General features: G+C 36.5%; 1 protein-coding gene across 3 annotated transcripts; it reads left to right on the top strand.

Annotated features, from left to right (window-relative positions):
• Nucleotides 1-52: 52 nt before the first annotated feature.
• Nucleotides 53-24030, top strand: LOC117399673 (transmembrane protein 106B-like). 3 transcript variants are annotated; one of them, XM_033998996.3, is made up of 8 exons: nucleotides 53-72; nucleotides 16742-16963; nucleotides 17615-17678; nucleotides 17782-17941; nucleotides 21602-21742; nucleotides 22254-22303; nucleotides 22445-22498; nucleotides 23087-24030. In XM_033998996.3, the coding sequence occupies exons 2-8, from the start codon at nucleotides 16750-16752 to the stop codon at nucleotides 23223-23225; spliced, it is 822 nt and encodes a 273-aa protein (XP_033854887.3). In that variant the 5' UTR covers nucleotides 53-72; nucleotides 16742-16749; the 3' UTR covers nucleotides 23226-24030. The 3 variants fall into 3 exon arrangements, with proteins under 3 accessions (XP_033854887.3, XP_033854885.3, XP_033854884.3); XM_033998994.3 differs by lacking the exon at nucleotides 53-72 and adding an exon at nucleotides 15600-15910; XM_033998993.3 differs by lacking the exon at nucleotides 53-72 and adding an exon at nucleotides 15627-15915.
• Nucleotides 24031-26951: the final 2921 nt, after the last annotated feature.

The raw sequence follows: 26951 nt of genomic DNA, 5'->3' as shown, positions 1-26951 counted from the left end.
AACCTTCCGCCAACAACGCATTGGTATCTTTCCAGTTAATGCCATCGCATACGCAGCAAAAAGTGGCGTCGGGTGAGTCTCAGATTTGCTGAAATGAAAGTAGTCGTCTATATTTTTCTGAATTGGACTATACAAGACAACCGCATGCTTATATATTGTAGCTAATAATAATAATAATAATAATAATAATAATAATAATAATAATAATAATAATAATAATAATAATACACTTGTATTTAAAAAATAAATAAATACAATTAAAAAAAAAAAAAAAAACACTGCTTGTCATTAACATGATAAGCAAAATCCAAGCAGATTAAAGATGGGTTTAAATCTTTATGACATTAAATGACATTAAACTGGGATAACACAAATATTCATAAAACATAATTTCCTTAAGGGACTTTCGGTGTGTGGCATAAGAAGCTGTAAGGATATACAGTATCAGTCACTAATCACTTGTTATAACAAACAGCAGTAGGTCATACTGTATATAACTTAAGAGAAATTTTAATTGGGACTCGACTGACCTTCTTTATAAAGAGATGGACAAAGATTTTCATATTTGTGAGAATATATGTCACCATATAGTGAGTTGTATGCTCATGTTGTCTGAGCCTTCACAAGAAATGCTAATGTGATTATTGTGGAAGGTGCTGTAACAACTACAATATGTGAAGGGAAACCTTTAAATACTTGGTTACATACTGCTCAAGATTGAAATAAAACACAGTAATGTGATTTCGGTCGTCATGAACAGCACTGTCATCTCCTGCTGTTTGCAGAGGTAACTCGTTTGCAAATCCATTCAAACAGTAACTCTTGCTTGGTTAAGACTTAGTTGGTCACATTTTCCTTTTTGTATTTGTTTTCATAGATTGCTGAAAAGTGCTCCATTCCAAATGGCTCCAAAGTGCTTAGTTTGAAAATAAGTTCACATTCCTTTTGTTTCCTGACAGCATTAGTTCCATAGCATTGAACCATCCCACAAATTGTGATGTCTTCTATATTATTATTATTTATTTCTTAGCAGACTTACAATTGTTACAAGATATCACATTATACATTGTTTCACATTATACAGATATCACATTATTTTTACATACAATTACCCATTTATACAGTGGGGTTTTACCGGAGCAATCTAGGTAAAGTACCTTGCTCAAGGGTACAACAGCAGTGTCCCCCACTGGGGATTGAACCCACAACCCTCCGGTCAAGAGTCCAGAGCACTAACCACTACTCCACACTGCTGCCTTCTATGGTGTGGTCATTTCTGTTAAAATGTCTGGCGATAGGAAAGGTAGAGTTGTTAATTTGTATACTACTCAGATGTTCCACGAAGTGATCAGCAAAGCGTCGTTTTGTTTCACCAATCAATATATAGCTTGTAACATTTGATGCAGCCAATGCAATATACTATTCCTTTACTAATGCAAGTAAAAGTATCATGGATAGTAAATGAGGATTTTGCTCCCTTAACTAATGTGTTGCTGTGAATGTATTTACAAGTTGCACAGCGTGACCTATTGCATGGAAACGTACCCTTAAGACTGTCCAGATTGAGTCGAATGTTACTGTGGACCAGATGCTCTCCTAGATTTTTGTCTCTTCTGTATGACATTAGAGGAGGGTTATTGAAAATAGGAGCTGTAGAAGGATCATCTTGAAGAATGCTAAAATTTCTTTGTATAATGTGTTGTACTTTTTTGGTCATAGGATGATATGTAAGAACAAGGGGAATACGATTGTTGGTATTCTGTGTGTTGGTTTTGTACAAGGCATCCTTTCTGTTTATTGCCGATACCCTTAACTGAGCTTCTCTAAGTATAGTGTCTGGAAAACCACAGTTTTTGAAAAATGCACACATGTCATTTGTTTTATTCAAAAAATCACTATCATCACTACAAATGCATCTCAGTCTTAGTAATTGGGAGTATGGAATGGAGTTGCGACAAGCTTTGGGATGTGAGGAGTCGTATCTTAGATATGAATGAGAGTCTGTTTCTTTGTAGAAGATTGTGGTATTGATGGTACAATTAGAAACCATGATGGTAATGTCTAAGAAAGAAATTTGTTTAGAAATGTTCCATGTATACTTTAGAGCTGGATGAAATTGGTCAATAAAATGTATGAAATCCATTAAATCTTCATTAGTGTTATCTGAGATGCCAAATATGTCGTCAATGTATCTAAGATATAACATTGGTGTATGTCCCTTGTACTGCTGAAAAACTTTATTTTCTATCCATCCCATAAAAAGGCCCCATTTTTGTTCCCATACTGACACCTCTAACTTGTTTATAAAAGTCTCCATTAAATGAGAAACAATTCAAAGAAAGGAGAAAAGCCTCTACACAGTTATCCCCAACAGTGACGGTTTACAAGCTCTAAAATACTTCCTTGATAAACGGACAGTAAAAGAACCTGCAACCGATATTCTTTTGCAACTAGCCCAACTCGTCCTTTCTTTGAATTGTTTGACCACACTATAGAAGAGATCACAATTTGTGGGATGGTTCAATGCTATGGAACCTATGCTGTCAGGAAACAAAAGGAATGTGAACTTATTTTCAAACTAGGCACTTTGGAGCCATTTGGAATGAACATTCTGTTCTAAGGTCATCATCATCATCATCATCATCATCAACAACATTCTGGAATTTTGTTTAAAAGACTACTTGTTTGTTTTTATCAACTTCTTAAAGTACTGTTTTTTTGTATTCAGCCGATGAAGGACTTGTAGTCCGAAACGTCCTGATAATTGATTTGTAATCAATTATTCTACCTTTTTAAGTACCTGAAATATCCTTTTCTTTTTTTCTTTTTTCTTATTGATCATTTTGGGCAGCAGTGTGGAGTAGTGGTTAGGGTTCTGGACTCTTGACCGGAGGGTTGTGGGTTCAATCCCCAGTGGGGTACACTGCTGTTGTACCCTTGAGCAAGGTACTTTACCTAGATTGCTCCAGTAAAAACCCAATTGTATAAATGGGTAATTGTATGTAAAAATAATGTGATATCTGTATAATGTGAAATAATGTGATATGTTGTAACAATTGTAAGTCACCCTGGATAAGGGCGTCTGCTAAGAAATATATAATAATAATAATAATTTTGGTACACAGAAGTTTTCCTTTTTCTCAAACTTTATATATATATATATATATATATATATATATATATATATATATATATATATATATATATATGTGAACATAATTTAGATATTGTATTTAACATCATGTAATCGAAAATACAAAATGATATAGCAAAAGTCTACCGGAAGCCATAATAGTAGTCCATTATTTCTTGTTAGATTTTGAAATGTGACATTTTAAAATTGTTGGCTGTTTTTCGTTAAGTGTATGGAAAACTGCAAAGCAGTATGTAATTCAATATGTTAACGTAACAGTATTCAAAAGGTTTCATGAAGCAAAAATGTGTTCATTCGATAGGGCGTTGGAAAACTTTTGGCCATAGCTGTATACACTATGTAAAATGGAGGCAAATGTTTGTCTACTTGATGTATGTTTAGTTTTATCTGATTAAAGTTCTAACCCCATCCTTAAGATTGACCCTTTTTACACTTTTAGGATGGCTCTGACACAGCTTTGCTTTTGGGCACCTTTTTGTACTTTAACTCAACCGTTTTAGTTTGAGCTTGAGAGTAGGTTCAGAGACACGATGTATACCAACCTTATGGAAATAAAACTAACAGTGTCCTGCTTTATTTGCTAGCATTTTTTAAAAAATCTAAACGTCACTATTTATGTGCTCATTTAACTGCACATTTTTACTATTTGTCTTTCGTCACTCAATTGTATTCTGTTTACTTTGCTGTTGACCCCTATGAATAGACCCGTTTCTCCCATTTAAATCAAATTAAAATGTACTCACTTTGTGAAATTAAAAACAACATTTCTTTTAGCGAGAAACAATATACTCCACATAAGTTGTTTCTAAAAGTACATTTTACCTGAAGCCAAGGAGCACAATTATATCTGGATGTGTATTTATAGTTTACATGTTTCAAATATATATAAAAAATGTGGAAATACATGGGTTAATTCCTAAAAATAATTTAGACCTTTAGTATGTATTACATCCCCAGGCATAGTAGATAACGTTTGCATTCCTCTGTATCTGGTAAACAGGGCAAACATGACAGAAATGATACAGCCTTCTGTGAAATGACATGTGAGACAATGACACTAGAGATCAATTACCATATATTCTTTCACAGTGTAATTGCCATGAGAATAATTTAGACAAAACACTGAGATGTGCCTTAATCTATATTCCCCAGCCAAACTGCATGTAATAACACTTCATAAATAAAGAATGGTTGGTGGACATTATTCTTCACATTGTATTCATAACAACAACAACAAAAAAAAAAAACCTTCACTAAATTCAGCCCTTGTCCGCTTTAGGATAGGATACAATATAGGGACTGTGGTTGTCAATAGAAGTATTAATAAATATGCTGAACAAGGTTACATGTATGTAAATAGTTTGATTGTGTGTGTTTATATTAGAAATCAAGTTTGTATATTTTGAATTTAAGTATGGGGTTAAAAGCCCATCCCTACCAAAGCCATGTGCGGAATGTGGCTGGGTCTTAATTGAATAATTGATGATCAATTAAGCCCAACCACGTGGTTCAACAGAGGAAGCAGTCCCTTTGTTGTTGGTGGTTAGTTTAGGGAAAGGACTAGGAGCAGCAGGTTGTCTGCGTTCCCACTGCATTGTGATAGCGCTGCATGGGTGTCGTATTTGGATTGCCTAGCTTGTTTAAATCTTTTGTTTGTTTTTTAATAAAAGTGCACAGCTATGCTGAGCTACAGTCTTCCACTGGCCAGCCTGTCCACAACACTACCCTGCCACATATACTGCAGTGCTAAAGGGGTGTTCAATGAATTATGAATATGGCAATGCAATTAGAGTATGTATGGTTAAGCAAGGACTTTATCGCAATGGCTTTAGGAATCTAGGAAACGTTTATCAAAAGAATATTTTATTCAGTAAAAACAAAAAAAAGGACCAAAACTTTTTTTGTTTGAACATTCAGTTTTTCAGTTAAGAAAAAACATTACATACAAGAGTATACTTATGAATAATTACACCAGACCCTATATGCGGACAGAATGAAATGGAAAGCATGCAGCTGAAATATTGATTTGAGACTAAAACTGCATAAGGTAGCGTTTTGATTTTATTAGGATGTTACCACAGTTGGAAAACAGCCTACACTTTAATCCTGTTAACAGAACCAGCAAATTTAATTTAGTGCTGAGAAAATCAATTATGAGAGGGGGGAGATATGGTTGAGTTTCATCTGTTTAAACTATTATTTTAAAAAAATCTCCATATTGTCAGAGATTGCATGAAAGGAAAGAAATATGTTCCCTCAGCATGAGACGTCATGATTTGACATGTTTCTGTTGCAATCTGTTTTAGAATATCCTGGCACCATAAAGCATTATGGGGAGTAGAAACTAAAAACTAAAAAAAGTAAATCTTACCTCTTATTAGCACAAGCAACACTATCGTGCCTCCCTTCTTATGTGTTTGTTTCTTGTATTTATTTTTTACTTTCATTTAGAATATGCAGATATTTATTCTATAGAGGCTGCTGCTGATTTCTGTTGCCTAATCACTAGTGTTTTAGTTCAAAATCAGTTCAGTGGTCAAGCTTCACGACCATGTACATCACAGGTAGCAGAATTCAGCAGTTTATCTATAGTGCTGAAATACAACAAACGAATAACCAAGAGATTATCTACAAATAACCAAGAGATTCCCAGCAAAATACAAGGAGGGAACAGTAAGAATGTTAACATATGTAAGACATTTAAGAATTGGTAAGCACTATAAAATGTAATTATTCTACAATTCAAAAATTACATTTTATTAATTTAACATTAAAACATTACCACTACATTTTAAATGTGTGTCCTATTTTACTCTTTTGTTTTAGGGTTACAGAAACAATCAAATAGTTTGATGGTTAGAATGTTTATTGAATCAATTCAAGAATCTTATACTGCCATCTTGTGGTGGATTAGATAAAAGTAAGTACATTCAATTCATACAGTTGCATTAGGAGAAACAATTAGATGTAAATTGTGAAACACATTTTGAAGATAAAACCAATTTAACGATACCAGATTTACCCTTCTTATTATATGGCTTTCTTTTTTATTATTAAAATGCTACTGTATAAGAGCATGTAAATTACAACAACTTGCATAGCCAATGAAACTAGTTATAATCAACCAAACAATTAATGCAACCAAACAATTATTATTATTATTTGTTTATTTAGCAGACACCTTTATCCAAGGTGACTTACAGAGACTAGGGTGTGTGAACTATGCATTAGCTGCAGAGTTACTTACAACTATGTCTCACCCGAAAGACGGAACACAAGGAGGTTAAGTCACTTGCTCAGGGTCACACAATGAGTCAGTGGCTGAAGTGGGATTTGAACCGGGGACCTCCTGGTTACAAGCCCTTTTCTTTGGTTGGTTTGGTGCTGGAGCCGGCTGGAACCCTGTCATTTTGGACGGGACAGTGCCAGATTGGGGCTTGGTATTGCAGGTGAAAGATTGTATTGAACCAGCTGCGGCATTAAGTTGTTGGTTGGAGATTGCTGTTCAGGCTGGTTTAAGCACAAACACCATTTTTGAAAAAGTCAATTGTCTTGACATAGGGATGATGCTTGTCAACATTGGAGTTAATCAACTAAAACCGTGTTCAACTGAAGTGGTTTTAAATTTGAGAACGAAACATAGGTCTGGCCGCCATCTTGTTTTATGAAATAACACAATTTTGCCATAGTAGAATTCCATTGTCCCCAAGATGATGCCTACCAAGTTAGGAGTTAGTTGGTTAAACAGTTTTCAAACAGAAGCAGTTTGATGTTTGGGCACGTTGTGGCAAATTTGGTGGCAGCCATTTTGATAGTAAAATGTATCACAGCAACTTCTGCTTAGTAAACTTGAAGCAGGTTTGGTTGCTGATGATACATATGAAGTTTCAGATCAATCGGTTCACCGGTTCCCAAGATGTGGATTTTGAAAAGCTTTACCTAAAAATGCATCAGGCCGCCATCTTGGTTGACACATGAGCGCAATTATTATCTTAACTGTAATCTACATGGGATGATAACGATAGGTTGTGGATGTAACCCCAGTTCCCTGAAAGAGAAGATGACCGCCAAATTGAATACTTTTGGGATATGCCTGCTTGTCAGGTATTTGATGAGCATTTTATATCAAAGCTGCCGATAGGCCCCTCTGCAGAGTGACGTCCTCTGTCCCGCCTGACCGGGGTAAAAAATAGCCACTGTGCGGAGAGCTCGCGAATGTGAGTGATGCGACCTCACAAGATTGGCAGTCATCTTTTTCAGGGAACCGGGTTTACATCCGTAACCTATCGTTCCCTTTCAATTCGAAAATGACCTCCAAATTGAATACTTTTGGGAAAGTATATCAGAGCCGCCGTGAGGGAGAATGAGCGGACAGCATCTGAGGGACATCTCGCTACCGTCATCTAGTGACCTAGTGCCTATTAAAGGCATTGATTTACGACATTAAGTCGGTAGAACCTGGTAAACGTATGCGGGGTAGTCCAGCTAGCCGCAGTACATATATCGGTCAACGAGGCACCTCTGAAGAGGGCCCATGACGTAGCCATACCTCTGGTTGAGTGCGTGGCCACCATTCCAGGTGGGGGTAGGCCGGCATTAGTATACACAGTCGAAACTGTGTCCACAATCCAATGGGACAGTCGCTGCTTAAAGAGGGCTTGACCGCGGGTCTGTTCACCATGACAAACGAAGAACTGGTCAGTGTTCTCGTTCTATTCATATAGCATATCAATGCCCGAACTAGGCAGAGGGAATTTAACCTCCTATCCGACTCCTCCGCAAAGGGAGGGGGATGGAAAACCTCCAGTTCCCCTGATTGATTCAAGTGAAACGCTGTAGTCACCTTAGGGAGGAAAGCAGGGTTCGTGCGCAACGACGCCCTGTTTCCATCATCCCAAACGTGCATACAGTGCCTGTAGCTCACTGACCCGCTTAGCGGAGGTGGTAGCTAACAGAAAGGCTTCATAAAGAGATATTTCAGCTCTATGGTATCTATGGGCTCAAATTGGGTCTTCGTGAGAGCCTCCAGTACCACATCTAGACTCCATTCAGGGAGGATGTCCTTTATAGGAGGTCGTAATCGCCGGGCACCCTTTAGGGATACTGAGTCGATGGGAATGTGGCAAGCAGATATGGCTGCTAGGTACACTTTCAACATAGAGGGGGATTTACCCGCCTCTAGCAGATCTTGCAGAAACTGTAAAATAACTGCTATAGGGCATGCACCAGTTTTGAAAATATTTCCACTTATAGGTGTACAATACTCTTGTGGAAGAAGCCCTAGTGTTCTGCAGTGTACTAACTACTGCAACTGAGAGCCCTAGACCCACAGCTGGAGTCTGCCCGGTTCTGGGTGCCAGAGGGTGCTTTTCGCTTGGCTGAGGACATCCATGCCCAGCAGGATCTCCCAGAGCTGGCCCTGCAGCAGCTGGCAGAGGTTTGAAAACCAGGTTCTCCTGGGCCATCTGGGGGCCACCAGGAGAACTGTCGCTTCCTCTCTCCTGACCTTATCGAGGAAGGCAGGGAGCAGCGGTATAGACGGGAAAGCGTATAAAGGCGCTTTGGGCCATTCGTGCGCTAGGGCGTTGACACCTAGTGGACTTCAGCAGCTGCAGAGGGAGAACCACAGGGGGTAATGGGTTGTTTCTGCCGTGACAAAGAGGTCAACCTGGGCTTCCCCAAAGCGTTACCAAATCCACTGCACCACCTTAGAGTGCAGTCGCCATTCTGACGGGTAAGAACCCTCCCTGAAAAGGAGGTCCACCGCCCTGTTCACCACTCCCGGGAGATATACAGCCCGGAGACATTTAACCGGGGTTCTTCTTTAATTGTAAAGCAGGGAGATAATGTACATTATATATATATATATATATATATATATATATATATATATATATATATATATATATATATATATATATATACAATGCAAAAGTGACCAATTCTCTCATATTACTGAATTACAAATGGTACATTGAAATTTCGTTGTTCACTGAAACTCAAAATCAATTATTGTAAGGTGACACCACCTCAGGTGTGGTATATATCATGGACACCGCACGGCCCGTCGTGGTTTATATATATATATATATATATATATATATACTGTAAGTCGCCCTGGATAAGGGCGTCTGCTAAGAAATAAAATTTTTTATATATATATATATATATATATATATATATATATATATATATATATATATATATATATATATATATATATAATGTGTAACAAATTAAGAACTTTATCAGTACAAATATAATTAGACTGTATTATTTTATTTATTGTTTTATAGACTACGCCGACAGTTCCGGACAATTTAATTTTACACCTTCTGAATAAAATAATAATAAAAACAAAATCGTGGATCTACCGCATTTCATCTCATCACATAAGAAACAGCAGTGCTTGTACTGTAAATTGTGAGAAACAAACAATCAAAGTGCATATATAAATAAATACATCATTTACAACATTACTTACCTGTGTAACACTTGTGTATTTGTAATATTTAAGTCTTAAATGTAAGTACAGATTTTTGGCTGGTTTAAAAAACACAATTTGGCTGCTTTTTAATTTGGCGGGGCGTTGGAAAAAATAAATCTGGCAGAGCTGACAGGGACCAGGCGAGGTATGACACAGGCCCGGTTTTTGGGATGGAACCGCATAACAGTCTCACATTTTGCATGTAGAACCACCATTCAAAGTGATATAGACTCAGGGGAGCACCCCAAACCACCCCCTAAAACGGTGTGGTGGTTCACCCAAAAACTCATGTTATGACGAAAAAATTCACTTGCCAAGCTGTCCTGGCATCTGAACCATGAAAATGATGACTCCTTGTGCGGGGCCCCATGGGGCCCCGCCGCAAAAAAGAAATCAAGTTCCTAACCCCCACAGAACCCGAGATACGCCCTGTCAAAAATGTCCAAAAACTACCCTTTTCGGGTCATATCTCCATGACCCCGGGGCCTAGAAACCGGGTTGAACTTCCTAGGGTCATGTCTGAGGGCCCTCTTTCACAGGGAGCCACCCGTTTTCAAATGCTACATTTTCAACAAATTTACACATTTTCAGCATGATGACATGTCAAGGTTGCATTTCCAATAGCTTTTGAGCTCCAGGTTGGCAAAAAAAGTCTAAACTGGTGTCCTTTCTAGCTGGGGACACATCACTTGGAGGGATCGACAGGGGCCCCGGGGTGGACCCCCGTACCGATTTTCAAGTCTCGGGGACCCCCGGAACCCGAGATATAGCACCCTGAAAAATGTCTATGGGAAATGCCATTATAAAACCCCTTTGGGGCAACACCCACCGTCTGGCGGTGGGGTGGCGTATGAACCCGTGGCTGATGTCTTTCTTTAGCTAAGACTCTTGTGCACGCAAAGAGTGCCCTTCTGAGTTCGTTGGCCCAGGGGTCGTGGAGATACGGGTACGATAAGAGACCACCCCCTTCCCTATGGCAAATCCCATTAGAAAAACACCATCGGGGTAAGGCTCAGCCAATGGCGGTCGTGGGTCGTACGAACTCGAAGGAACCCATTTTCTTTAGCTAAGACTGTTGTGCATCTAAAGAGAGTACTAGCGAGTTTGTTGGCCCAGGATTTGTGGACTCATGGGGTATGACAGGAGGGCCACCCCCGACCGCGATTTCCTATAGCAAAATACATACAAAAAATGTCCATTATATATAAGACCTGAAATGTGCACATTTTTTAGTGTATTTATGCAACAGAAGCACCAATTTAAGTCCATTCCAAGTGTTTTGTGATCACAGTATCAGCTTGAGTGTATCGGAGCATAGTTTTGCACCAAAAGCGAGCAGAGGCGAAACAAAGCACTATATACCCTATTCTTTAAAATATCACTTTGCTGTGCAAATTTGAGGAACGCAACCACTTAGCAACCTGCAAATTGGTACTGCAATTTAAAGGCCTGTAGTGTCAAACTGGTAGTCCCTAACTGATTCAAGTGTTTTTGGAATGATTCCTGCAAAGACTGATTTATAAGAAAAAAGAGAGATTGACAAACAGCATTTTATATGCAGAAATGGGCAACTACAAGAGGGTGTCAAACAAGTTGTGAATGTCCTAGGAGGCTACAGAGTACCTCTGGGTATGAATCCAGATGCTCGCAGTACCTGTTCTTAGATGTCCGAAACCACTGTATCGCTGTATAACTGTATACCCTATAAATATCACTTCTTATTGTGTATTTGAGGAACACAATCAATTACAAACTTCATTTGAATTGCTGTGCTATCAGAATATCAGTGTATTGCAGTGAATGCTGGGTATCAAAAGGCCTTCACTTTTACAAAAGGCTGTCAAAATTTTAAAAAGGCTATCAAAGTTACAAAAAAATAGGTGTGCATCCAAATACTTGTAGTTAAAAGTTTTAAGAATTAAGCCTACTGTTTGTTGTTCTGTCCTAAACCAGCAGTTTGTCACCCAAATTTATTAAATAAACGGGGGGGGGGGTCATCAGATTATTCTCCATTTTATTGTAACTGAAGTACCGTTCAGTTGAGCGAAAATTGTAAAGGGGTACTCGAGCTGAAACCTCCAGATAGAAGGGGTACAGTTTCAAAAAAAGGTTGAAAACCCCTGACCTACAGTATAAACTGTAGATAAGGGAAATGTTGACTAATACAATACAATAGGATTTATTTGAAGTTGTTGAAGGGCACTGGTCTCTTAAACCCAGAAGTTCTGATAAACCCCTATGCCTCACTATATATTGATGGACATTACATAAGCAAATGAGATGTCCTTTTTTTTTTTGGTATACCATGTTCCTAAATGTTTTCTGGGGAGAGTAAAAAATACATTAACTTTGATTCATGTACTAAGGGTTACTCTTAAATGAATTAACGGTCCAGTTTATGGTAAACTGTGCATGCATGACTTAGAAACTCGGCTGTCAGCTAAGCAGAATATCTCAAAAACTGGCCTGAATTCGAAAATGCAGAATTTGGGACGTTATCTAAAAACCAGAGCAGCCCAGAAATTGGGATGTTATCAGAGCGGCCCAGAATTTGGGACGTTATCTAAAAACCAAAGCGGCCCAGAATTTTGGACGTTATCTGCAAACCAAAGCGGCCCAGAATAACCCAGAGGACTTCCAGGAGAGGTGGTGTGTGGGAGACGCCTTGTGTGCTGTGAGTGAGGAGGGGGAGCTCCAGTTTTTGTTCTAGTTTTTAATTTTATTTTTATTGTTTTACAGTGTTTTTATTAATTTTGACTTTAATCTGTTTTTAACAGAAAGAAAACACTGTTTTTTTCAATTGATTTTTTATGATCCTTTTTTTGTTTAAAATCTATTTTTAAGGAGAACATGATGTATTTTAAGATTTTTAATATTGATAAGTCTTATTTTTGTTGTGTTTTACCTTTATTGATTTTTAATGGATTTTAATTGGAATGTTTAATAAAGGATCTTAAAAGTCAAAGTCTCTCTCTCTCTCTCTCTCTCTCTCTCTCTCTCTCTCTCTCTCTCTCTCTCTCTCTCTCTCTCTCTCTCTCCTGATTACAATGTTAAAAAAAATGCCTGCACGCTTTTCCACTCGTGTGACGACATATTCATGTGGCAGACGTGGACCAATCAAAACGCGAGACTGTTGTGCGGTTCCATCCCAAAAACCGGGCCTGTGTCATACCTCGACCCGGCAGGCACACACACACAAGAGGGAGAGGGAGAGAGAGCAAGAGGAGGAGCAGAGCGAAAGTGCAACATGAGCCGTAACACAGGTGTAGCGTTTGAATTTTTATCTTTGTCAAATAATTTTCAGCAAGTCCCAAGTCAAGTCTCAATTAAAGTAGGTTAAGCCCCAAGTCAAGTCTGAAGTCAGTCTGTTCAAGGCTCAAGTCAAGTCTCAGGTCCATAAAAAAGTGACTCGAGTCGGTGACTCGGACTCGAGTTCGACTCGCCACTTTGATAACACCGTGTAACAATTTTTTTTTTTTTTTGGTTCCTGGGTAGTAAGTGTTATTTCCTAATTGCTTATGCCTCAAAAGTATAGAAAATGGCTATTATTCCCCACAAACTTTGCTTTTGTGACCAGGACAGTGATATTTTGAAATGTACCTATTTTCCAGAACATTCCAGATAGATTCAGTGCTGAGTAAACTTGGAGTAACTTCTAGAACTTTCAAGAACTTTCCAGTAATATAAATAGTAGTATAAATACAGGGGCCTTAAGCCCACCAGTTCAGTTTAGTTCCAGCTGCCTAAGTGGATACATATCTGCATTTTTCTGAGATGGCATCAAGGCCATAGGAGACTTCAAAATGGTGGCATTCCTGATGGGTCTCCAAGGCGGTTTTACCAAGTTTCCCTGCTATATTTGCCTTTGGGACAGCAGGGACACCAAGGCGCACTACCACAGGCGGGACTGGCCACAGCGGACCGAGTTCTCTGTGGGGAGGAACAACGTCAAGTGCGAGCCACTGGTGGACCCCCGGAAGGTGCTGATGCCACCACTGCACATCAGATTGGGCCTTATGAAACAATTTGTCAGAGCTCTAGATAAGGAGTCGGCAGCCTTCAAGTACCTTCAAGACTTCTTCCCTAAGCTGTCTGAGGCAAAGGTCAAAGCCGGTGTCTTCGTCGGACCACAGATAAAGAAGATCCTGGAGTGCAATGAATTCCCCAAGAAGCTCACGAGTAAGGAAAAAGCGGCTTGGAACAGCTTTGTCGCAGTGGTTCGAGGCTTCCTGGGCAACATAAGGCCGAAAACTATGTGGAGCTGGTTGAGACTCTGGTGAAGAACTACAGCACAATGGGCTGTAGGATGTCCCTCAAAGTCCATATCCTTGATGCTCATCTTAATAAATTCAAGGAGAACATGGGAGCGTACTCGGAGGAGCAAGGCGAGCACTTCCACCAGGATATACTGGACTTTGAACGCCGCTACCAAGGACAGTATAACGAGAACATGATGGGAGACTACATTTGGGGGCTGATTCGTGAAAGTGATTTACAGTATAATTGTAAAATTCGAAAAACTACTCACTTCTAAATCTTTTGTAGTCATTTTTGTATTACTTTAGTATAAATACATGTTAATTTGGATTCATATGTTGTTTTTTTCTGACTTTATGTGAACGAAAAGACACAAATTCGCCCGTTTTCTCATTGGAAATAGGTAAATTTCAAAATATCACTGTCCTGGTCACAAAAGCAAAGTTTGTGGGGAATAATAGCCATTTTCTATACTTTTGAGGCATAAGCAATTAGGAAATAACACTTACTACCCAGGAACAAAAATTGTGTTATATAGTGTAATAAGTATGTTCAGTCAACAACTCTGATAAGTATGTTCAGTCTTAAATTCGACATTGCAGCTGTTGAGACACCAATTGGAAAGTGTTCCATTTCTTATCTTGCTCCATCAAACTATAAATAAATAAACCCTGTTGAAATAACAGCAATGTTGCTGTTTTTATACCAAAGATCCGTAAAAGAAAAACACGAGAACATACTTAATTGCGCTGTTCCACTTTTCAAAGATGACTGTGGCAAGAATTTCTTTACATATTACCTGTTAATGTCCATGTAAACCCTTATACAAGTTTACCGTAGTAAAAGCACAGCAAAGTGTAATAAAGCACATTAATAAACATGCAAAACGAGAGTACTGTGCTAAATGCAAAAATACTGTGGGTGGTAAACTTTTATAAGTAAAGTTACATGTTCACAAATTAAATGTAATACAAAAAGCATATATACATAGGGTGAAAACCTTCAAAATGCAAAAACGGGACACCTGCCATTTCTTATGCTGGGGTATAGTTCCATATTTTTTTAACTTTTTTTTTTTTTTTTTTTTTTTTTACTGTTTCCTGGGGGGAGGAGTAATGATTAGTTGTGATTGTGAGAGTGAAATAATTAGAAATGGAACCATCATAAAATATTTGTGAGCTAGTTTTTCCTTTAAGTCTGTATTTCAAATAGGTTTATTTGTAGCTTTTATTGTTGTAGACTATTTGGCTGTCACTGTAGTTGCTGATCTGTCTCGATGGCAGCGCGCTGTGTTTATTCATTTAGAAAAAGGGAAACTCAGGAAAGAACAGAAATGCAGCACTCTGAAACACTTTACCGCTTCGCTGCAGGGTCGTTATTTGCATGACATGAGATAAGATGTCGGTGTGGTTCAGTTGTGTGTACCATGTGAAAGGTTTCTGGGTGCGCGCCTGGATATATACATTGTTTTTCTTTTTTCTTTTTTTTTCCTTGTATTGTTTTAACTGGCGAGCGAGCGAGTGTACAAGGCATTGCAAAATAATGCGGCAGAGACGGTGCTATGGTTTGACTGGCACTAAACTGTAAGATTGCACTGTGTCTACGAATTCAGGACAAATGCCGTCCCGCAGGCATTAAGCCCAGGACCGGGACTTGATCTTTACATTTTGGGACTGTCCCTCACAATTAGAAAGATCTTCTATTGAGAGCACTGGGATAATATTTATTTATAATATAATACAGTGATTTCAGTCAAGTCAGGATGACAGAGAAAGGTGCAGATATATTCATAAAACAGTAGTAGCTTGAATAAATAACGTTATAGAAAATGCTACAATAAATGCACAGATGTTTCAAGATATTGCGGTTAAGTTTTTGAGCCATTGGTCTAAAGGGGTTGGTTATATAGTTACGTCATCGCGCAGCGAGGGAGTGCGCATGCTTCTTTGAGCAGCAGAAAGATAAACAAAGGTTCTCACGCGCAAGAAAGGCTTTTGCAGTGTTGTGGAATTGTAAGGTAACGATTGCACCAATACTATAATGTGAAAAATTATACATTGAGAGCATTGGTTTCTATTTCTAGTTCCTAGTATGATAAAGACGTTTCTCTAGAGTTTTGTGTAAATGCATACCGGTTTGTACTGCACACCGATAACACAGTCTTGTTACTGTGCTTGGCCAGGGCCTAAAACAATTACTTTGGTTTGTTTTCTATTTAAACGTGTCATGTCTTACTTTTGCGTAGTTGGGTAAAACGATAACAGATGCATTGGAGGCTATAAAACAAAAGAAGAATGGGCGTGGCCTTTTTTATCTGTGAATATGAGAGTACTACAGAGTACGGTAGCTAGGAAAGTATTTATTTATATCATGCAGCAACAATTTAGAAATATGTGTTAATCCAAATTTGTGTAATCTCTGATATAAAAAAAAATGGCATAACTTCATGTCAACATTAAATCTAAGTATGAACAAAGAGCAAATCTATTATGTCACATACATGGATATTTCTTCATATTGTTATATATATATATATATATATATATATATATATATATATATATATATTAGTAACTGATCATGTGGCACATCAAATTCGTCTGCTCTACCGATTGGATGTTATGATAACCTCTACCAATCCATATATTAATAATAAGAAGAAGAAGAAGAATAATACAAATAAATTAATTCCACCTTGCGGTTCCTTTTTTTCCCACAGAAGTGCTTGATTAGATTTATTTATTATTTGACTATATTTGCAGCCCATTCATTTGCTGCACCCAAAACTGAGTGTAAATAACTAGTAGGTCAGCAACACCTTGTTTATCTTGTTCACGTGACAGTTTAAACCATGGGGAAGTCTTTCTCGCACTTGCTACTGTATAACAAAGATGACAGCTGTACATCTTCATCTGACATATCGGACCGGAATGGATCGGTACAATCAGAAGGTCACATTAAAGATGGAGAAAATGCTGATGCGTGTCAATTTCCATATGTCGAATTCACTGGACGGGACAGTGTCACGTGCCCAACATGTCAAGGAACAGGGAGAATACCTAGAGGTAGGTTTCACTTTATATGATTTGTGATTTTGCCCCTTAAAATGCTGATAGTTTAAAAAGTTACGATTTAAAATATAGTACAACATATTAATGGCACAATGGCTGTCCATTATATCTAAACAAATGTACAGCAAATAAACCTCTTAGGCAGGAATAAACCTAAGTTAATTAATGAAAGCTACAGTTTGTTTTGTTTAAAAGCTATGGAGGGATAGTTTGAAAGCTTTGGAAGGAAAGTTGCAAATCCCTATCACTGGCTGATGACTGTGACTCACGTGTCATACAGGATTTTGTGTATTACTAATCTAAATGTGTTTTTCACTGTTGGAAACTTTGCAAGATACTGTACAGACTCATGATTATAAGAAAAGTCATTTTACCATAGAAACTCATTTTGTATTCAGTGGTGCATTTTGTCATCATTAGTCATCATTATTCTTTTTAGTTTATGAAGAGATTTTATATTGATCTTGAACCAGACATGTTACCATCAGTAATCTAACATTTATATCTGTAGGCCTCGTAACAGAGGGATGTAGCAGAAAAAAAAACCTGACAGTAACTAGGGAATTGAAATGTTAATTTTGTGTGCTAGCCTGTATTTTATAAAGGGCAATAAGCTATTTATGCACACTTTCTATTTGAATTTAGGCCAGGAAAACCAGCTTGTTGCATTGATCCCGTACAGTGATCAGAGGCTGAGACCAAGGAGGACGTAAGTACACCTGATTTCAGTTTGTAGCAAACCCATCATTCTGTTGTATTTTGTTCTTTCCAGTTAAAATGGACATTCATTTTTATTGATGTGTTCTTTGTAGAAAGCTGTATGTGACAGTTGCAGTGATGGTTTGCCTACTTCTTTCTGGACTGGCTCTGTTCTTCCTGTTTCCACGATCCATTGATGTATCCTATGTAGGCATTAAGTCTGCCTATGTCAGTTATGACCAAGGTCGGAGTATTGTTTATCTCAACATTACAGTAAGAGAAATTAAGTTATATTGCAATATCTTTCGTTTATTGTATATTTGCTGTTAATATTTGGTTATTGATGTAAATATTAAGGAAAACCAGTAATTTTGAATGCAATGTCTGTCAAGATTATGGACTGGGGCACATGGGTGAAACAGCCTAAGCCAGTGTATTTTATTAGCTCAACAAAATATGGTTAGAGAGCATACTTTAAATACCTAATGGATCAGTCACCAAATGTATTGTTAGTTTTGTTTGATTATATACCTGTAATTAGAAAAGTAAGATATACAGGGATGTAGTTAAGATTTTAAACAGCAGGGAAATCTAAGGAGATGGTGGGGAAACCTCTGCCGAGCTTAGTGAGGTGGAAATATTTTTAGGGCTGGGGGTCTGGCTGGCCAAGGCAACCTCATTTTGGTTATTCAATCTGTGGCTCAAGTTACTGTTTTTGTAATTGTAAACACAAAAGATGGGCATGTAATTCAGTATAAAATATTCAATATAAAACCCTTTTTTTGGGTGGGAGTTGGTTTATTTTGTGATTGCTGAAATGGTCTATTATCAAAGTAAGTGTTCTTGTTCATTTCTAGTACTATTAGACCAATGCAAATCAGTGATGACACCTGCAGGTATGCCATCAACAGTACAGTATGCTTAGTGTTCCGCATTTCCAGTTTTCTGAATTTTACCGAAGAATTACAGGGTTGTTTTTTTTTTTAACTGAACCTTGGTTTTTACTGATTTATACCCGATTTTTAGTCTACCATTCAGTATTTTCCCGGTACTATTTGTTTTTCGGAAATACACAATATTTTGATTAAAATGCTGTTTTATTTTGAACTCCACAACATTGTAATAAGCAGATCTACAGTGCAGGGGTGTGCAATTTGTATCGCCCGACATCTGGGACACAAGATTTGTGTGAGGGACAAGAAGTTTTGCCATTATGCTTTGTCCATCGGACAAGTAGTTTTTATTTATTTATTTGTCCTATGTTCATTCTGTTACTAGAAAGACACTCTGAGTATATTGTAGAGAGCCACGCAAGTTCCTGAAAACTGATCTGCAGAAGTCTAGCACCAAAGCACAAACATTTAAAAAAGTGTTTACGTCCCACTCCTATCACTTCTGGCAAATAAAATAATGATTTTTTTTTTCTTTAGATTTTAGTGTTGCTAACCTAGTTTGATATTTACATATTTTTTTTATTTAAACGCTATATAAAAAAAATAAAAAAAACTTATTTTTTTTTTAAATTTTTTACTAGATTTGAACAGAAGCGATATTAGTTATTTATTGGACATGCACAATCCATCGATTTCTGAAACTATTAAAACATGAAGATTGACAAATATGTTTATAACGGCAGAATGATTTGCTTATATATCTGTACAGTATTGTGACAGGATGGCTGAGTCGCTGACGTCACGGCAGAAGAAGGAACTAAAAAGGAAAAAAACTATTTTGTCTTTGCAGAATTTGATGGAGCCTACTATAAATATTGCGTGCACATTGGTAGAAAAACAGTAAAAAAAAAAAAAAAAAAACTTGACAAGTTATACACAAGTCCTTTAAAAATCTGGGGTTCATCAGTTACAAAGAATGTCAAGAAAAATCAGAATTTCACAAAGCAGCAGTCATAGTTGGCAATGATTTCGTATATCTGATGAAACAAACTAAAACACCTGTACATCAGGTGTTAGATTTAGTGTATAGAGAAAGAGGAAAGGGGGAAAAAACAGGCAGAAGCTATTTTTATATTTGAATAACTCCCAAGTATTGGTTAGTATAGTTGTACTCTTACTATGTTACTTACATTCACTAGCAAATGTGTTACAAACTGCACTAAAAGGAACATTTCCTTAAAGTATGTTATGAATTTGTTGAGATGAGGTGGGATCACAGGGAAACTTTTGTGTATCTTGAATTTAATGAACCAGCCCGTTGCTGTTAATCACTAATTGATTGATTGTGTTCACTGTTAAATAAAACCAAATCCAAGAAGTTATGTTCTACTTTTTTGTGTGTGTTTTGTGCGACAGGCAGGGGGCAAGTAGATTCTTAATAAGGATAAGTAGATTTTTCTAGCATTTTGTCCCTTGGGCAACAAGTGTTTTTTTTGTTTGTTTTTTTTAATTGCACACCCCTGCAGGATACAGCACATACGTTTAGACAGAGGATCAAATAACATTGAAACATTGCACGTGATTGGTTCTCTGTTGCTTCACAAACACATTGTCAATTGATTCCGTTGGCCAGTCGCCAGTCAAAGTCAGATTATTGTGAGAAGTGCTGTCTGTAGTAACTAACATGATCAAAAACTAAGTTGAAATACTTACACGAAAATATAATATTTTGAGTGGATGTGGAATGGGGAGAAAAAGTAAATCAGTTTATGAATACTGTAAAGCCAAATATATTAGCAACCAAAATGTCTGGAAAATCTCACTCATAAAACCTGTTTTGCTCCAGAAATGTTGGTAACCTGTTGCAATATACAAAGTATGTATTGTTCGTGGAATTAGATTTTCGGGCCAAAAATGTTTGCTTTTTTTTTAAAATATGTGAGAAACACCTAATAAAAGGATCACAAATACTTGTGGCTTTACAGTATTCAAAAGAATGCGTTGTTTCCAAGTCAAATAGCAGAAGTGGGCCAGGTTAGGCAAAGTGCACTGCGTTCCAAATACTGTTGCATTGAGTTACATGTTCACGTTGACAGATTAAAAGAGCATACTGAAAGTAAGCGACACATTAGACTAAAACAAGGAAGTGAACTGGGAGATAAGCAATCCATTTCTGCAGCTTTTACACACGCTTTAATAAAAGAGAGCTCAGAATTACTGTTAATGAGTCTGTCAGAGCTCTGTGCTTTGCTGGACAGCCAATGTTTATTGCAGAGGGGTATGTATTGGTGACTTTGTGCGACAGTACTATCCATCAGCTAAACACTGCCTAATGCCAAGTCTGAATCATAAATATTTCACTGAAAATTCTGATGCTTTAGTTGGTACTTGGTAAACTTCTGGAACGCATTGATGGAAATGTCCAGTGTAATTTTTGAGGTGTCTCCTGATGCCTTGGACTGTCCACTTCTGTCAGTTGGCTTGTTTTGTGCTGATGTCACGTTCATACCTTCTGCAGATACTAGATCTGTCAGCACAGCGATTGCACAAATGTTCGCAAAGTACCAGGGAACCTAAAAAAAAATGTACAGTGTTCAATTTTCTGTATTTAAAATGAATCCTCTCCATATGAAATTTGAGTGGCACCAAATATCGTTGGAAAACACGTCTAACTTCTAAATGATGAAGAAAAAAAAAGAAAGTAATACCCCACCCTTATAATTATCAGGCTGCAGTACGGAGATTCAAAAACATCTGCCTTTTATCTTGCATGTAGTTATTGCCAAATTATTCTCTTAACTAGGCCTAGGACAAAATGAAGATATGTAGACAGCAGTTTTTATTAAAAGCAACAAAAAATTGTTATAAGGTGGTTGCACACTATCTATTTCAATATCAAAATGTAGTTCAGTGCAGTGAATTCCTTTTTGCTAGCCAGTGAGAATGACTTATGAGTTTTCACATTCAAGCAGAAAATATGACTGTCTTTCATGGCTCTAACACAATGTTTATTTTTCTTTCTTTCGTTTTTGTTTTTAAGAGTACCTTGAACATAACAAACAATAACTACTATTCTGTGGAAGTGGCAAACATCAGTGCGCAAGTTCAGTTCTCTAAAACTGTAATTGGAAAATCTCGGTTGAGCAATGCTACTTCAATTGGACCTCTAGACATGAATCAGGTATAGATGGATTCCAGTCATTGTACTTGTAGAAGCATTTTTTTTTTCAGCCATTCAAAATAACTGAAGCTCTTGGTGAGAAATAATGTAAGTAGTTCTGTATATTCTGCATCCTATGACCTCCCTTTATTAGAGCTTCAATTTGATTATTTTGTTATACCAATCATTTCAAGAGAAGTTATATTCTATTTAAGTAGCAGGGAAATATATATATATATATATATATATATATATATATATATATAATATATATATATATATATATATATATATATATATATATATATATATATATATATAAATATATATACAGTCACCTCCACAATTATTGGCACCCTTGATAAAGATGAGCAAAAAAGGCTGTATAAAATAAACAACACAGGTAATGAGCTATATTTTATGTCATTTTAGGCAAACACAGTTCTGTTTATGTGTCTGTTTTTAATGAAGTGTTAGGCTTTGATGTACTTAATAAAAATCATATATATATATTTTTTTGTCTTTCTTAAAGATTGACTACATGGTCCCTACAGTAATTGCTGATGAGTTGAGCTACATGTAGTAAGTATCTTAAAACATTTCTAAATTTGATATATTTGCATTCATTAATCTCTTACCTTTAAGTCATCATTCAATATAGCCCTTATGCAGGAATAAATAAATATGCACTTTTTAATAATTTCTATCATTTTTATTTTTCAGTGATTATTGCACATTGCCATCCATAAAAGTACATAATATTGTTGTCATGATGCAGTAAGTGGACCTTTTATTTCAAACCTTTCTTTCTCGTTTGAAGTTGAAATTGTAAAAGTAATCTATGATTTCTCTGATGTATACAGTGTGGTAATGCGTTGAAGAATAAATTGGAGAAACAAATGTTTTTACTCCCTGCTCTGGATGGCATGTCCTCAGAGATTGGGTTACAGCGGAGCTGTATATTATGTCATACTAGAGTTGAACTTGTTTATATAGAGAACTGCGTCACCAATTGTGAAGAATTATTAAAACAATCATCAATATGGTGGCAGATCATTTAAATATGCTTTATTGAAGGTAATTCTAAAACCTGGGACTAGTCACTCTATTTCTTGTATATGATATACCTAGAGAAGCCTGTCTGCTATTGTGATGAAACTTTTTAAGACTTGAACTTTTTCATGATATTGATGGCGCTAATTTTGAACTTTTCAAACATGGCAGGTGAATATAAGTCATTGGGATACGTACATGTTTACACAACCATGTGTGGAATATGGTGGAAGATGTTAGTTTTCTATTGCATTGTTGTAATAGATTATTCTCTGTATCTTGTATTCTTTCTAACTTTTTCATCTCTAACAGAGTAACGGTGACAACAGCATATTTTGGCCATACTGAGCAAGTTTCTCAGGAAAGGTACCAGTATGTGGATTGTGGAGGGAACACTACTTACCTGCATGGGCATTCCAAGCTTGTACATGTCTTACAGCCACCAGAATAGATCTGACTTCTACATTAGCTTTTCACAGATGGGGAAGTATTGGAACATTTTGCAAGGACCCACAAAAGTGTTACTACTTAGTTCTTAAAGATCACGTAGTTGTTCTCACTGTGTTCACGGCATATCTTCACTAAATTATGATTGTTTTAATGTTTTACAGTTCTGTGTTTTAGGTGGCCATGTGAGGTGCCAGTGTAAATGCCTGTCAGGCATAGGTTAAAGGATCTAACAATCTCCTTTCATTAGACCTATGTGTTTGAATGTTTCTTTCTATGGAACCTGAAAGATCTATATGCACGTTGTCATATTAAATTACCTGAAAGACATTAATGGTGAAATCAGGACACATTTTTTTTAGAATGAATTTGTATAATACAAAACAATTAAGAGAAACATTTATGCATCCTGATGTAATGTCAGCTTTGAAATATTAAATGATTCACACTCTACTGAAATCCACTCTTTTACATTACTTACAAATATTTTAAATGAAACCATAATGTGTAATCTGTTTGTTTTTTTTTAAACCTACTTGCAGAGCAGACTTGATTTGAGATACACGGATGTCTGGATATGGATAACTGCAGTATTTTTTTTTGTAGCATCATAATCTAAATTGTGTTGGTTGCAGCCTGTGTGAGAGTATCCCCTAAACTGTCTTTTTTTGTTTGTTTGTTTTCTCGCTTAGTAACTTGCCTAGCAAAAAATAAGTAGGTTAAATCTACGTAGTACTCTTTACTGTTAAGGTGACAACTAAGGGGATTGTCTACGGAGTTAAAAAAAAAAAAAAAAAAAAAAGAAGAAATGTAAAGACTGTTAGTCTTCAATACAAGCTTTGGGGGAAACAATATTACCAGTGATCTGACTGACAACTATACATGATGTGTGTATTACTGATATTAGATATTACAGTATTCTTCATTTTTCTTTTCAGAAGTTTTAAATTACTTTAAAACTTTTTTTTTTTTTTTTAATGAGTTAACTGAGCAAATTAACAGTTTTTATACATTTTTATTCAAATGTAAATATTAAGTGTGATGTGTTTAATATGAATTCTTAGCTTATTTACCGTGGAACAATAACACGCTGAAAGTTGTGCTTGAATGAATACTCAAAGTGTTTACAGTTTAAATCGATGCAGGTTATTTAACAGTTATTTAAAGGGGTAGGATTGGGATAATTGATTTCTGTACTGAGCACTTGATGGAGAGAATCATTCTGGGTAGCCAGTTGTTTGGTATGCTTCTGCTGCACTGCATATTTATAGTTTCAATTGCATATGTTTAAATGGCTTTTGGTTTATTATATTTTAGTAACCAATTAGAATTACAATTAACTTGAAAATCATTATTTAGATATCTAGGTCAAAATACTGGAATTCTCTGTGTGACTTTATTACTTTGTGCTGTAATACCTATTTCGGAGTGTGCCAGGAGGCACAAATCAAAATCATGGTTATGATTTATGTTTCTTAATGTGTGGAATTGTGGTTAACACACTTGTTTTGGTTGTGTGTTCACCGGTAGTTAATTTTTACCTTTGTACATATTAACAACCACAGCACTGCCAGACTTAACAGTGCCCAGTTCCTACAAACCTGCATTCATGTAATTGTTAACATAGGTATTTTAGAACTACATTGTGGGGAGGGTGATTTTTGTTTTCTAAACATGATGAATTTGTCTTATTTTTGTAATGCATTTCTCCTTGATATATTCCCCATAGCACTTTACCATGTATGGAAATGGGTACTGTACTGTATGTTGATGGATAAATGTAAGCTATTAAAAATAAATATATATATATATACTACAGCTTGGTGACCATATGTTTTGCATTACACAATCTAATTCCATTTGAATACATCACAATGCATTTACATTAATATTCCTAATATTCTATTAAAGAGATTACGAATAGATGCAGATTGTTATTTTAAAAAGAAAACCATGGCAAAATTGAAAAGTTACTTGCATACCACGCATCTGGCCTACATGATTTAATAAACAGTTTGCAGTATAGTTTAGCATACTAATATGGTTTCCTTCCCTGTGGTGTTGATGCTCTAGTTTAGGTACCAAAAGTACTTGCTTTTAAGACTGGGTGGCAGATGACAATAAGTCATTGCTGTGGAGTGCACTACAAGGCTGGGTGTTTATGGTACACTGGCACATTTTTTAAAAAATCTTTTATAAATTATTATGTGCATTTTGTAAAATGAAAAATATGTAAAATACATTTTTTGTCTCTTCCTAGTACCTTAAATATAACCCCTTAATATACCTCAGAAAATTCACACGAATTGGCCAACACTAGCATGTCAAAATAACTACAACAACTAAACACAATCATTAATAATTAGAGAGATCTGTGAATTATATTAAATGATTGTAAGGAGATCGTGAAACTTTTGTTCTGTGTGTTGTGTACTGTATGTATATAACTAAAGCAATTCCAGATGCTTGTTGCACTTCAAAAGATGGTGACAATGTACTGATTCTCACATCTAGTTGTTTAATAAGATACATGCACCTATTACAACACTTCTACCTCTATTCCAACCATCCTGACTACATCATAGTAAATGAAAGAATAATCAGAAAGACCAATTTATTATGAATTCTGTTTCTTAAAAGTTACCCTACATGCTGGGAAATGTTATTAACAAGTAACTGGGCATGTTAAAATAAAGTGTCAGACACTGGGCTATTATTGGACAAGTGTTCAATAATGAACTGTTAAGCTTTTTAGATAGAAGCATTGAAAGAGTTTAAGATTGTAAGTGTTTGAAGTGTTAAATTGTGGTTGTTAAAATGGAAATAGCTTGGGGAAGTTAGCTTGAGAAAATGTACGTCTGTCAGTAATTTTAACTTGCAGTAGAGTGAGGGAGTAGAGTTCTAAAGAGTTGAACACAAGACAGTGACGAAAACGTTTGAAACGTTTTTATACTTTTAATACTAAGCTTCATTACGGTAGTACCGTGTTTCATATGCAGTATACGGTTCCTCATCAAAGAATATTAAGAAAACATTGATACCTATTATAATGCAAACACAGCTTTAGAAATTGAACACTTCCTTGCAATGTTTCATTAAGAACATGTGACACTGCCAGAGGTCTGCCAAAGCAGTTTACTGCTGCTGATCGTATCTTGGTATATTGAGGTTCATGTCTCCACACTAACATAGCCACCATTAAAACTTTTTTTTTTTCTCAGACAGACGGATACTAGTGACACTAAAAGAGCATGTCAAAATAGAATGTACTTGTTTGCCCAATTGTACATAAAAAAAAGATTGAAGAAAGAGAATGAGCTGCTGAACGAATGCTGTAAAGATGCCTTCACACTTTCCTCCCCTGCATCATCCTGTAGAATACTTTCTGCAACCAACATCTGTTATTGTACTTATGTAGCAGCCAAGCAACCCCTGACCACCTCAACCCCTTTTAGGAAATAGTGAGGCATTAAAAAACAGGGGGTCACAAAAATGATCAAATGACCCACCAATACCTTACTTACAAGTTTTCCTACTTTTTGTAATTTATTATGGTTTATGTATGTTTGTACTATGCTGCACCACACTTGGCGTATCTATGATTTACCATGCGTGTTTGTGCTTTACCATGATTTCGTCTGCATTCGATATGGAATACTGCAGTAAACTTTTATAAGGGTTACCTTGCAGCAATTTGGCGTTGGCAGTTAGTTCAAGCTGAAAATGTGGC

This window comes from Acipenser ruthenus, chromosome 4, assembly GCF_902713425.1.
Source record: "Acipenser ruthenus chromosome 4, fAciRut3.2 maternal haplotype, whole genome shotgun sequence".
NCBI lineage: Eukaryota > Metazoa > Chordata > Actinopteri > Acipenseriformes > Acipenseridae > Acipenser > Acipenser ruthenus.
This window is presented reverse-complemented; position numbering and strand designations above follow the sequence as displayed.

Coding starts and splice junctions, on each gene's coding strand:
- LOC117399673 (XM_033998996.3), top strand. CDS start 16,750: ATGGGGAAGTCTTTCTCGCACTTGCTACTGTATAACAAAGATGACAGC. Junction 16,964..17,614: donor AACAGGGAGAATACCTAGAG/GTAGGTTTCACT, acceptor ATTTGAATTTAG/GCCAGGAAAACCAGCTTGTT. Junction 22,499..23,086: donor AATATTGTTGTCATGATGCA/GTAAGTGGACCT, acceptor CATCTCTAACAG/AGTAACGGTGACAACAGCAT.